The sequence below is a fragment of the Macaca thibetana genome, chromosome 4, assembly GCF_024542745.1.
Source record: "Macaca thibetana thibetana isolate TM-01 chromosome 4, ASM2454274v1, whole genome shotgun sequence".
NCBI classification, from domain to species: domain Eukaryota; kingdom Metazoa; phylum Chordata; class Mammalia; order Primates; family Cercopithecidae; genus Macaca; species Macaca thibetana.
Genome location: NC_065581.1, coordinates 142284928 through 142298946, shown reverse-complemented (window position 1 = coordinate 142298946; position 14019 = coordinate 142284928). Strand labels below are relative to the sequence as shown.

At 37.5% G+C, this 14019-nt stretch overlaps 1 protein-coding gene across 1 annotated transcript in view; it reads left to right on the top strand.

Moving 5' to 3' along the window:
* Window positions 1–14019, top strand: part of CLVS2 (clavesin 2) — a 76190-nt gene that overhangs the window by 49633 nt on the left and 12538 nt on the right. Inside the window, exons 4-5 of the mRNA XM_050788713.1 lie at window positions 2453–2563; window positions 9156–9376. Of these exons, the coding sequence (XP_050644670.1) occupies window positions 2453–2563; window positions 9156–9376 (332 nt within the window). The remainder of the gene's footprint in view (window positions 1–2452; window positions 2564–9155; window positions 9377–14019) is intronic.

Here is a 14019-nt window from a genome sequence, read left to right as displayed (position 1 = left end):
TGACAGGTGACATTAAGCCAGAATTTTAAGCTAAATCTACTTGATTGCAAAGTCAGAAATTTCTCTGCTCTTTCACTCTGCCTCAACTGTGATTGGGTATTGATCAAGTATATCTAAAGAGGTGTCCAAGAAAGCCCATGACATGTGTGCAAGTTATGTGTATATGTTTGCATATTCATATTTTTCAGGAGAGAAGCATGACCTTCTTGTGATTCTCAAAGTTTAATAATCATTTGAGCCAGCCAGATGCAGTAGCTCATGCCTGTAATCCCAGCACTTTGGGAGGCTGAGGTGGGCGGGTCACCTGAGGTCAGGAGTTTGAGACCAGTCTGACCAACATGGTGAAACTCTGTCTCTCCTAAAAATACAAAATTAGCCGGGTGTGGTGGTGCATGCCTGTAATCCCAGCTACTCAGGAAACTGAGGCAACAGAATCGCTTGAACCCGGGAGGAGGAAATTGCAGTGAGCTGAGATCGCGCCATTGCACACTATCCTGGGTAATATGAGTGAAACTCAGTCTGAAAAAAAAAAAAAAAATCACTTGAGCCAAGACTTTTGGCTTAATATTGTTAGTGTTCATTTAGTTTTATTCTAGAGATTGCTTCAGGTAGTGTAGCAGGTTAACAATTTTTAAAGATCCTTTTGCCATAAAGTACCAAGATGTTGGTTTCCTCACAATAAAATTATTTCCAGGTGCATTGCTGAACTCTCAGGAATGTGAGACAAATCCTTCTAAGCCAAGCACACACGGAAATCTACAGGAGAAAAACAGGAGAGTAGGTGAAGGCTGGGAGGAAATTGTTAATTACAGGAACCCAGAACTTTGGAGAATAGTAGTTGCCTGAATTATAGGGTGCTCAGGGGGAAAGACTAGGCTTGCACATATTGAGGCCAAGTGGGGGACTGGATGTGAGACCTCATTCCTATAGGTGCTACATTCTTAGGGAAACATTAAACTAGGAAAATCCCTGCTGGCCAGGAAACCTCTCTATCACTCCCATATCCAGATGAAATAATAATTATTATTAACTATAATAAGATACATGAGTATTTGTCTTAGTATTCTCTTTATTATTTAGGTATATAATATCTTCTTTTTACTTATACATATTTCATAACTTTAAAATATACTATGCCTGTATTTCAGATTCATTTTATTATTATAATAACTTCCCGATCAATGAAAACCACATATTTACAAAAGAAGTGAAACACTGGCATAAAAAGTAAAAGTTTTATCTTAAGCTATTTTAATTATTTATTGAACTACTATTGCCTTATAGTGTATTATTCTCAGAGATAGAAGTTGCCTTGCAAAATACAATTTGATAGCTCTGCAAATCAATATGCAAATACTAAATTAATTCACTATTGCTCATAAGTGTCCAAAATTTAAAAAAAGAATTAATGGGGTTATGCCATGCAAGTTTTTGACCAGAGACTCTTATTCAAGAGAACATTTAAATTGAAAAAATGCAATTATTTCAGTTCCTTTACTTTACTTTTCTTCCTGCTCATGCTCTAAATAGAATTCAGAATGCCAAGTATTACGATGCCACTTCAGAGGTGCTTGTAGTAGGCTAACTTTTTTTTTTAAAGAAGACCTTTGTAGTCGATTCCATGTGTAACTTTGAAATAGTAGCAAGAATCAGATCCATTTATGTAGAATCGTTAACATACTCAAGCGCAGTGTCAAATGTTGCCATTCATTTGGCTTAAGGGTTCCCTTCATATTTTGGAATGGGCTAGGGCTGTACCTGTTTAATCATGGGTAGGAAGAGGAGGAGGCTGGCTTTACATTTTTCTCCTGTGGAGTGAGATCAGAGAGCTTTGATTTTCATTTAACCTAGCAAAATGCATCCTTAAGTTTCTTACAGTATAACTCTGCATTTTTATTTTGCTAAAGCACGTTACTTTTTTGTAGTTAAAATAAGGAAAAGATAATGTTTATAACAAAGTTGATAAAATAATAAGATACAGAGAATAACATGAGTTTTGTGTCTGACATTGCTCACACTATGGATGACTAGATAGGGATTTAATAAAATATTTTATTAAAAAATAGATTTTAATATAAATATAAATAAATGAAACTTTTATACAATGTAGATTCATTATTTGACAAATCTCTAATGACTTTTCTTTTTGTTTCTTGGCTTGTACTGACTATTAGCATTTACAGGTTTAAAATACGACCTTCTTAAAAATGCTGACATTCTTATCAATAACCTATGCTTGGGAAAGATTTGATTTATTATACATTGCTTCGGTTACTGTATGAAAAGTACAATGTTTAATGTGGTAAGGTTCTTTCTTCTTTTCTCTCCTTAACTCTACAGATAATCTCATCTAAGTATGTGAAAGAATAAATTTGTATGCCATATAACCATTCCTAAACCTTCTCAGTATATTAAAGCATATTTGGATTTTTCTTTCTCCATGTTACTCTAGGATAGTTTCCCAGCGCGATTTGGAGGAATTCATTTTGTGAATCAACCATGGTATATACATGCCCTGTACACCGTGATCCGGCCTTTCCTGAAGGAGAAAACTCGGAAAAGGGTATTCGTTTCTTTGTTTTTTAATCCTTTCTCCTCCCCCATCCAGTGAATTATAATGCATAATGTGTATATAATGTTAGCTACAGTAAAATGTACTTCTACATTGTATGTAAATCAACATAGAAAACATTTTAAGATTCTTCCAGATCTTGTGGATGTGAACAGTATATCTGTGAAAGAAGCATTTAAAAGCTAGCTTGCTCACAAAAAGGACGTTTTAGTACATTCATTATATGTTAAAGACTCAATTTAAAGGCAAAAGCAAATCTCTTATGCTGTGTTACTATAGTGCTATTGATGCACTTAATTTGAAGTAAAGTCTAAACAAAAGTTATAATTTTATATGCCGATAAGTGGATGTTCTTTCACAGTATATACTGCAATGAATGTAGTGAAATCTGTGGTATCTAATACAATTTTTTACAATGGTTATGATCAATCACACATTTTGAAAAGACTGCTAATTTGTGGTAATTTTAATATTTCTTTAAATTACATGTTACTTGAAGTCTCTTTAAATTCACTTTCATCTAACAATGAGGATAGTCAAATTGCATAAAACAAAATAATTTTTCTGAGATTGCGATAATTTATGTAAAACATTTAATACAATGCAGGGCATTAGGTAAATACTGAACACATTATTTTTATTAAAATACATCTTGATGTACAGTTCACTAATTCTTGCAACAGCTCTGAAACGTAAATGTAGTAAGCATTATTTCCTGTTTTAGAGCTGAAGAAACTAAGTCCTGGAATGGATAGATAACCTGCTTACTCACATACACAGAAGAAAAGTTGCAGAGCTAGTATACAAACCCAAATATTTCAGCCCCACGTATACAGCTATTTTTACCTCCTGGTGCTGTTCTCAGTTTTCAAATGATTAGTTCCACAGCAAAATACACTTTCCTCTAAATCTATATGGAAGATAATTTTCCATGTTTCTCAATGACCTAGAAGGCACTTCAGGTAGAAGCTTTATTGTGAGTGTGAAAGTGCAATAATTACATGTTCATATTAAGCATTAATGAACAAAGGGTTTACTGTAAATGAATTTGCACTCATGAAAGTGCAATAATTACATGTCCATATCAAGCATTAGTGAACACAGGGTTTACTGTAAATGAATTTGTTGAAAATGTTTTAGTAGTTTAGGAGGAAGAATTCTATAAGGAATTATAATTTATAATAAAAATTGTTTCTACCACCAAGTATCAAATTAATTCATATTTTGGAATTCAGAAAGTGTATTGAAGTGCCTCACAAGTGCTTTTTCGAGATTTGCTTTAATGAAAGGATGATCAAGTGATCCAAAAAACCTGCAGGGGCTTTTAGTACAAATTATACTGGTGAATGCTTATACAGTATTCACTCAATGTCACATGCTGTTCTCAGTGCTTTGCATATGTTAACTCATTTAGTACTTACAACACCACTTTGGAGTATATATTGTTATTTTTCTCATTTTGTGGATGGAAAAATGAAGCTTGAAAGGTCAACCAATTTGCTCTGAATCACAGCTAGCAGATAGTAGAGCCAGATACATGAATTTATGGGAAAGAGAGTTTCAGGCAGAATGAATAGCAAAGACAAATGTACTTAAGTAGAAATATGCCTAATGTATTTGACAAACAGCAAGAAGGTAGAAAAGCTGGAGCAAAATGAGCTATGGGGGAAGATGATAGGGGATGGAGTAGGTGGTAGAGCATGGGATAGGAGGGACTGTGTTGCACCAGATCACATAGGGACTCACATACCATTGCTGGGATCTGGGCTTTCAGTCAGAGTGAAATTTGAAGCCTTTGAAGGTCATTGAATACAGGGGTTACTTGTTCTGAAATGATTTTTAACATGATTCTGCTCTGTTGAAAAAGACTGAAGAGGATCAAGTCTAGAAAACAAGGAGTGCACTGCATTTGGGGTTTTGTAATTGAATTGGACAGCTTTGACAACCTAGAAGTATGCATTGGTAGCGTTATTCCAGATGGAAGGAAGGCATCTAAACTTTACCATTTTAGTTAAAATTATATGATTTGGAAATTTTCATATGAGAAAATAACTATATGTTTAAATACTTAAAATTTCTACTTATATAATCAATACACGGTGCAAAGCTATTAAATTTCTTCACTGATATTCCAAGTGAGTCAGCATCACAATATTACTCACACACCTTATACTTCAGATGCTATAAGTCTATGTTCTGAAAAACTAGTAAAAGAGAACTGAAGAAGCAGCTGTGAATCTTTTTCTACAAATTCAGGTGTGCAAGAATCACCCGCTTCTTCATTTTCTTAAATTAAATTAAATTTGACTTTGAGTCTCCAACTTACTGGGCTGCTGGGAATATCACCCTTAGTACAGGTGTCCTTTTTCCTCAAAAGCTCACCAGTATCTGGAGTCTCACGCAGAGCCAAACTTCCCACCCATCATGGCCCCTTCTGATGTCCTCATTGTTCAAACCAATATTAGTTCCTTGAACTAAGGTCTCCTTCTGCTCCCAAGTTATCTGTGAAAAAGGGGTATCTTTGCTGAAGCTAAAATCCAACGAAACCCACTACCCTAGTGCATTCTTTAGCAAGTCAGTGATTGTGCTCCTGCTACTTAAAAGTTGATGGGAAACAGGTTTTCCTACTAGTTGGCACAAATTTCTTCCTCTTTGTCAATATGGCCAATGTTGTTTTCTAGTCCTTGGTGATTCTCAAAAGTCTTTCATCTGTTCTTTTCCACTCCAGATCACCTAGCATAATCTCTTTAATGGCACAGTGTAGAAAAGTAAAATAAAAATGAAAGTATTATTCAGGCTAATTCTCAGAATTTTAAGGTATTCAGAGATACAGGAACCAACAAGGACCAGACTTCTTGCATGAAATGGAGGAAGAGAAAAAATATATAAGGAAAGAAAAATAGTAAAATGTTAATAAATGATGTTATTACACAGAACTAGTGAAAACAAAGAAAAATCCAAAAGTAGAAACTTAACAGTTGGGCAATTGCAATGCATCTTTACTGCCGAGTCTGGAGATGCAATTCACATGTAAGAGTTCTAAAAGAGCATCATCATATAATATATATTTTTTCAACAAATCTTGGCTTTGGAGAAATAACAGCATTGCACTTAATGAATTGCCAAGACAATATATGCATAATTTAAGCAAGAAAATTATATGATATATTAGAAGATGGGAGGTGCTGTCAAGAAACATGATACATAGAAAGTGGATAGGCTTTCCAGGTTGGGCAGGGTTACAGTATTAAATAGGTTTACCAAGGGAGGCTTTCCTGACAAGAGGAATTTTAAGAAGAGAAGTGCAGGATGTAGGTCAGCAAGTCATGAGGACATTTGGGAGTAGAAATCTCCAGACAGAAGAAATATCCATTATAAATGTTCTGAGGCAAGTGCATAGTAGGAGATGTGTTCAAAGAAGTAGTTCTTATAGGACCTTATAGGTTTATGCTAAGAGAAAGAAGTCAATGGGGAATTGTGAGCAGAAAGATATGACCTGACTTATATTTTGACATGATCATTCTGGCTGCCCTGTTGAGAATAGAGTGTAGGTGAAAGAGTGGATATAGAGAGGACAGTTAGGAGGCTCGTGCAAGAGCACACCTGAAAGGATACTAGCTGTGTTATGGGTGTAGGTGTAGAGCTAATCAGAATGATTGGATTCAGGATACATTTTGAGGATAGTACCAAAAAGATTTACTGTCAACTGAGATGACGAGAGGAGTAAAAGGCTGAGTTGAAAGTTTTGGTCTGAGAAAGTGGAAGAATAGTCACACCATTAACTGATATTGGAGATAGGGAGGAACATATTTGGGGTGGGGGAAGATTGTGAGTCCAATTTTGAACATGTTGAATTTGCAGTGGTCATTGAATATTTAAGTGGATATTTTAAGTGAAGAGTGGAAATACAGTTATAGAGGTTGAAAAAGAGGCCTGGATTGAAGACATACATTTCTAGTGCAGGGATATTATTTGAAAGTCACTGACTGAATACAGCGAACTTATGAAATCACCAATGAGAAAGTATAAAGAAGATAATAAATCCAAAGACTGAGACCAGTCATTCTCCAGTTAAGATATTAGGAAGATCAGACTGGGCACAGTGACTCACACCTATAATCCCAGCACTTTGGGAAGCCAAGGTGAGTGGATCATGAGCTCAGGAGATCAAGACCATCCTGGCTAACATGGTGAAACCCCATCTCTACTAAAAATGCAAAAAATTAGCTGGGCGTGATGGCTGCCAGCTACTCAGGAGGCTGAGGCAGGATAATCTCTTGAACTCGGGAGGCAGAGGTTGCGGTGAGCTGATATTGCACCACCGCACTCCAGCCTGGGTGACAGAGTGCGACTCCATCAAAAAAAAAAAGAAGAAGAAGATATTAGGACACTCTGCAAAAGAGACTGCAAAGAAGTATCTAGGGGGGTAGGTAGGAGAAAATCAGAGCTGCATGAAGAAAATGTTTCAATAAACAGAGTCATCTACTGTATCCATTGCTACTGAGGGTTCAAGATACATAAGGACTGGGAATTGGATACTGAATTTAGCAATGAGAAGGACCTTGACAAAACTTGTCTTCATTCATTGGTAAGAGACAAAGCCAGACAGGATTCCATTTAGGGAAAATGAGGAGAGAGTATTTGGACTATGAATATAGACAAATCCTTGGGTGAATTTTGCTATAAAGAGAAGGAGAGAAATAGGAAAGCAACTGGAGATGGAAGTAGGGCCGAGAGAGGTTTTATGTGTCTGTCTTGGGGGAGTGGAGTCAGGATGTTCTTTCTCTGATGGGAAAGATCCAGCAGAGAGAGGAAATCTGAGGATGTGTGAGAGATAAGAGAGAACTGTTAGAAATACAACCGAGTAGGGGAGAGAGGATGAATTCTAGTGCGCAGGTGGAGAGGTTGCCCTTTGTAGGGTTTATCTGTTCATTGTACTAGCAGTGAAGGCAAAATACATAGACACAGATGCTGGTGGGTGGGTTGATGTCATCTGGTTGTCCTATTTTCTCAGTGAAAGTGGAAGCAAGGCCAAAGCGGAAAATGATGCTGCGGAAGGAGGCAACAGAGTGTTAGAGAAGAGAGGGGAAGTAGTGTGCTAGGATTACATTGACTGCTCCAGGGATTTATTACCATGACTCTTACATGAGTTGAAGAAGATTTCTTATGTGAATGATCCCATCTGATAAAGTAAAAGTTATATATCTAATAAAATAAGGGTTGCATGTGCCATAACTTTCACAGGAAAATTATTTTTATTTCTTCTTATAAGAATAACACAGGGGTGCACATGTTTTTTCCTGGACTTAAATACTTGCTGTTGTGCCCTCAGACAGGAGAGGGAAGGTATAAAGTTTGCAGTTAACCTGGTGTGCTTTGGGACAGACAGCATCTTCCACCTCCTCTGGGCCTCATGTCATGTTCTCCAGGCAGCTGTTTGCTCTGCCTATTTTGGCCAGTGACCTGCTGTTATCTGCTTTTACTCTTCTGTAATTTGTTGAAAATACTTATTAAGTGACAACTACTATCTTGTAATTTTATTTGATATTGTAGAGTAGTCTTTCTCTGTTTTCCAATATATTTACTTCAGTGGATTCTAAAGGTACGGAAAGCAAATATGAATGTATTAGCTTATTCTTCTTGAACTGAAGAATGAAATTATTTTTGTTACTTATAAAGTATATTTTTAAAATAAATATTATATAAATTTAGATGAGACAGCAGTGTTGTAGCAGAGAAGGCCAATCTGCAGTTTTGAAACTGAAATGAAAGAAGAGGAAAGGTAGCAGTTTATGGAAAAACAAATCTTGAGTATGTGGCTTGAATATTGCTCCAGTTTTTTTAAAAGCATTATCTAGACAAAATAATTAAGGTATGCATACAGCTTTACATTTTTAATTCATTGTTTCTTTTTCTATTTGTAAAGTCAGTATGAAAATCTTTAGTAGAGAAGATACTGGCAACATTACAGAACATAATGTCCTTTGGGACATGAACTTCACTCAGCCTTTCATTATGATGATACTCATCTACTTTGGTTATTTACATCATCCACTTTGCATTATAAAACAGTAATTTAGTGGTTACAATATTCTTATTTTTATTGATGATAAAGAGAAAGCCATGCAAGTGACAGCTTTTGGGTGTAATAACTCGCATAGGCTCTGTAATTGATGAGCCCCTTATGAGAAGGATCTGTTTTCACTGCATTCATTATACACATCATCAAGTTTGCACAACTAACACCAGGATGATGTACAGATCAGCATGTACATATCATTCTGCTCATGTCCCTGCCTATGAAGCAGGAAACCAAATTTGTGGTTGCAGCTGTTTTACCCAATAACTCTCTGACCTTCCAGAAATTACTCGAAGTGTCTGAGCCTCAGGATTTTGGTATAAAATATTAGGATAACAGTACCAGTTCTACCTGTTTTACAGAGTAGATGACTGGCTAACGTATTTTAACAGACATGGAAAACTCATATTTGCTATTGCTATCCTCACTTCCTCCCTGTAGAATTTAGATGGTATTTAGTTTCCTCTGTGTCTTTCCCTTCCTCCCGTCTTCTTGCATTTATAGATATTTTTGCATGGTAACAACCTGAACAGTCTACACCAACTAATTCATCCCGAGATCCTGCCCTCCGAGTTTGGAGGAATGCTGCCTCCTTATGACATGGGGACATGGGCAAGAACACTGCTAGACCATGAATATGACGATGACAGCGAGTACAATGTAGACTCCTACAGCATGCCTGTGAAGGAAGTAGAGAAGGAACTCTCCCCCAAGTCCATGAAGAGGTATGCTGGAGGTAGACTGGGGAGCGGGCTGGGCCAGGGCAGGGAGAGGCATCCTGAGTCAAACCCAAAGCTTTCTATTTTTCTGTATATATTTTTCTGGTGGGATTTTAAAACTCTTTATGCCCTATGATTGGATATCTAAGAGTTTTGAGTCAAAGATAAAGTCATTTTCTTATAGTGAGAACATTTAAAATTGATTCTCTTAGCAATAAAATTGATATCAATAAAATCAATAAAAATTGATTCTCTTATATATTTTTCAAATATACAATACGTTATTATCATATATTTGAAAACTATCGTAACCCTTCTGTAAGGTAGATCTCCCAAACTTATTCTTCCTAATTGAAACTTTGTACTTTTTGACGAATATGTCCCCATCCACCCCTCAAACCGCCCTGCATCATCCCAGTGCTTGGTAACCACCATTCTACTCTGCATTTTTATGAGTTCGACTTTTTCAGGTTCCACATAAAAATGAAATCATGCAGTATTTTTTCATTATATTGTATTCCATAAATATATGCAATTATTTGTCAATTAAGAAAAAGATAAAGTAATTTGAGGTAACCTCAACTTAGTGTTGTTCTAAATTCATAAACAGTCTAGCAGGGCCTTTAGAAGTCACCAAATCTGGTGGTTTTCAAATTGTATCCTGAGAAACCAAGAGTTTTGATGGGGTGCCTCAGGCCAAGTAGGTGGAGTAGAGAGAGTGCCCATTTCCACTGCAGTGGGAGCAACTCGCCTATAAGCAATTTATTTGATTTCTGTGTAAGATTTCTTTTGAAGAAAGCAACTACACACATCAGTTCAAACACTGTGTTCAAAGTTTGTGGTCCTTTTTCAATATCTCTGCCAAGTCTTTGTCTAAAGGTCTAAACATTACTAATACAAAACATTGTATTTCACTTCAGTTTTAATCTCTATAGAGTTCATTGTTGAGTCAGAGTCCAAATACCTGCTTTGACCTCACAGCACTTTTATGCCTTTCTTCTTTCAGTCAGTAGTCTGGGGAGTTGTCAGACATGCACAAATGCATACTGGCTCTGAGTTTGCATTCTGTCACAAACAAGTAGATGTGTAATTCTCAGACTTCCCAGGAAACAACAGCTCTGGGTCCATTTGGATAACAGTAACAAATATGACTTCTCCGGTTCATTTCACATTCACAGAAATATGGACACCATAACCCCTGCAAGTGTCCCCTCACCTAGCTCAGGGAGGATACAAGGACATTGAATGGGTCATGCCAATGTCTGGCATCCTTCTCTGATGAAAGCATTAAGGCCCTTTGCCCATAGCTCTGACTCATGGAGTAATGTGCCTGTTCTTTAAGGATGGTCTTTTTTTTTTTTTTTTGAGATGAGTCTAGCTCTGTCGCCCAGGCTAGAGTGCAATGGCACAATCATGACTCACTGCAACCTCCATCTCCCTGGTTCAAGGGATTCTCCTGCCTCAGCCTCCTGAGTAGCTGGGATTACAGGCTCCCACCACTGCACCCGGCTAATTTTTGTACTTTTAGTAGAGATGGGGTTTCACCATCTTGTCCAGGCTGGTCTCAAACTCCTGACCTTGTGATCCACCTGCCTCGGCCTCCCAAAATGCTGGGATTACAGGCATGAGCCACTGCGCCCGGCCAGGATGGTCTTTTTTATGCTGCTGCCTCTGTTGTGGTTGTTCTTAGTATATGTGTGCATTGATTTCCTCTCTCCAGGCTGCTGTACAACTCCTTGGAGAATGGAAAGGCCAGAAACTTTCCCTGCTCTAATTTTCCACTAGCTAGCAAGCTTATATTTAAACCAACTTTAGGCTTCTTAACTCCCTTCTTTTAGAACAGAACTTCTTGAGATCTATGCTTTCCTAAGGGGTTCATGGATGGGCTCTCGAAGGATTCTGTTAAGTGCTAAAAGTTGTATGCAAAATTTTGTGTGCATAAGTATGAATGTACTCTATGTATATGTCATGCATTTATTTTCTATGGAAAAGTCATATATTTCATCAAATTATTTAAAAGTTTTCTAAAACAAAAGTGGTTAAAAGAAACTTCCCCTAAAATAGTGCTCTTCTAATAAAATAATCCTAATGATAACAGTTGTTATAATCTATCATTTACTAGGTACTTATCATGAATTAGGTGTCTTTTTTTTTTTTTTACATTAATTTATTAAATCCTCACAGCATTGTTAAACAGATACTGCCTCCTCAACGTTAGGTAGTCTATATGTAGCGGAGCAGGGCTCCATTGCATGAGATGTGGCGTCCTTCGCATCACTGACATAAAGCCTGCCTACCTTTCGTGGCACAGAGGCCCTTTCTCAGGAACTGAACTACATAAGGATTTGGAGGCAGCTGTCATTGGTGTCCACTAGTGTTCTTCTTTGTCAGCTAATGAGGCCCTTTTTCTTCAGTCATTCTGCCTGAGGCATGATTCCTCGTGTGGCCCATCACGTGAGCACATTTTTCTCTCTATCTTCTACATATCACCTGCACTCTGCTCAGCTGCACCCTTCCCCTAAAAATATTTTAACTGTTCTTGGTGATTCCAGCCTTACCTGCTCCCCTACTCCCAATTTATTATTCACATGGCAATCCAAAAATCTTTTTAAAATATAAATCAGACCATATCACATCTTGGCTTTATTTTTATTTTTATTTTTTTGAGGCAGGTTCTCTTTGTGTTGCCCAGGCTGGAGTGCAGTGGCGTGATCATGACTCACTGCAGCCTCGACCTCCCTGGGCTCAAGCAATGCTACCACCTCAACTCCCCAAATAGCTGGGACTACAAGTGCCTGTCAACATGCCCAGTTAATTTTTATTTTTTTTTTTTTTTTTTTTTTTGTAGAGACCGGGTCTCACTGTGTTGCCCAGACTGGTCTTAAACTCCTGGCCTCAAATGATCCACCTGCCTTGGCCTCTCAAAGTGCTGGGATTACAGGTGTGAGCCACCGTGCAGGCCTTGGCTTTATGATTTTAATGACTATTATTTATACAATGAATATAATCACCTCCTTATCATGGCTTACAAGATGCTACCTGATCTAACACTGCCTTCCTCTCTGCTCCAGGTGTATCCCATATTCTTCCTCTCCCCCTGCTTTTCAGACACAATAGTCTTCTCTTTTTAACCTTGTCACCACCACCTGGAATGCTCTTTTCCTTCATCTTCAAATGGCTGGTCCCAATCAAAGGTCAGCTCCTCAAAAGAGTCTTTTGATCTTCATCACCTACCTGGTCTTAGTCAGTTCTGCTTCCTCCTCATTCCGGTCACTCTGTGTCCATCACCCTTCTTTATTTTATTCTCTTCATAACACTTTTAGCCTGTGAAATTGCTGATTTTGTTCAATTTTATATCCACTCCACACCCCAAAGTAAGCTTCAAGGAGATGATATTGCCTGTGTTTACCCTATTCTCTGAATCCCCAGTGCCTGGAGAAGGTCCTGGAGCAACAGAGGGTGCTCAGGAAATACAAGTTGAATGCATGGAGGAGTGCTCTGCTGCCCATCAGTGGCCCCCTTTAAGTGCAGTATTCATAACTGAATAGGGAACATCTGACCTGGTATTGGTACTTGCATTTAAGTTGCAGAGTTCTGACTTTGCAGGATAGATTTCAGTGGCTTCTTTGAGTTGCTGTTGTTGTCACTGTTTCTATTGTTCAAGCAGCCAGAGCTGACTCATATGGGAGTTCCGAAAACTGGAAAGTCTCTTTACTTACCAATCCATATCCTCCTATTGTTTAGCTTTGCCCTCCAATCACATGATTTTAATTAATTAAGGCCCATCTTGTTAGATTTAGCCCAGTCTATCCACCTTTTGTGTCATGATTCCTTTCTCTAATTAGGCTAGTTTCTCCTCTGCACACTTTGCTTATAGCCCATTAATGGCCCCAATCTTGAGTTTCTTGCTGGTGTCATGGGCTGACTAGAGTTTTAGGCATTGTTTGGCATATGTTTGGTATCATATGAAACATTTATGATTCTATTGGACAATTCCTGAAGAATGAAATTAAGAAAGGTTTTGCACTTGATTCTCATGTTCTCTGTCAGGAAATGGCAGTTCACCATCAAGGATAAGAGAAGATTGCTCCCATGTTCCACATTGATTCCCCTTGTCCCTTTTCTTTTGGTAGTTTTATGATATCTTTACATTAAGAGAGAGAAAATAATTCCATCACTAAAGAGTTGTGGATAATTCTTCTTTTGGGTAAATGTAGCTAGACATGTAAAAAGATTACTTTGTCTTTTGGTATAAATTTATGGAGGAACAGCATAGTCATCATGTGTAAAGATACAATGTTCACTAGAGTAAGTATTTTAGAACTGGAGAGTGCCTTTTACCTTATGTTGCCAATGCCTATGATAGTGCCTGGCACATAACAGTAGTGAGCAACAGTACTTATTTTCATGATACGCACTTCTGATTATTGAATATTGAATATACTATTATTGAATAAGGTTAAACATTTATTGTTGCTCTATGCAAAACCCCGTTCCAATGCTCTGTGTATGTTGACTCATTTGCTTCTTGAAGCAACTAGTCAAGTAGTAGTATCCCCATTTTATTGATAGAGAGACTGAGAAACAGGAAAGGTAAGTGACTTCCACATGTTGCATAACTACAAAGTAGCAATGCTAATATCTGTACA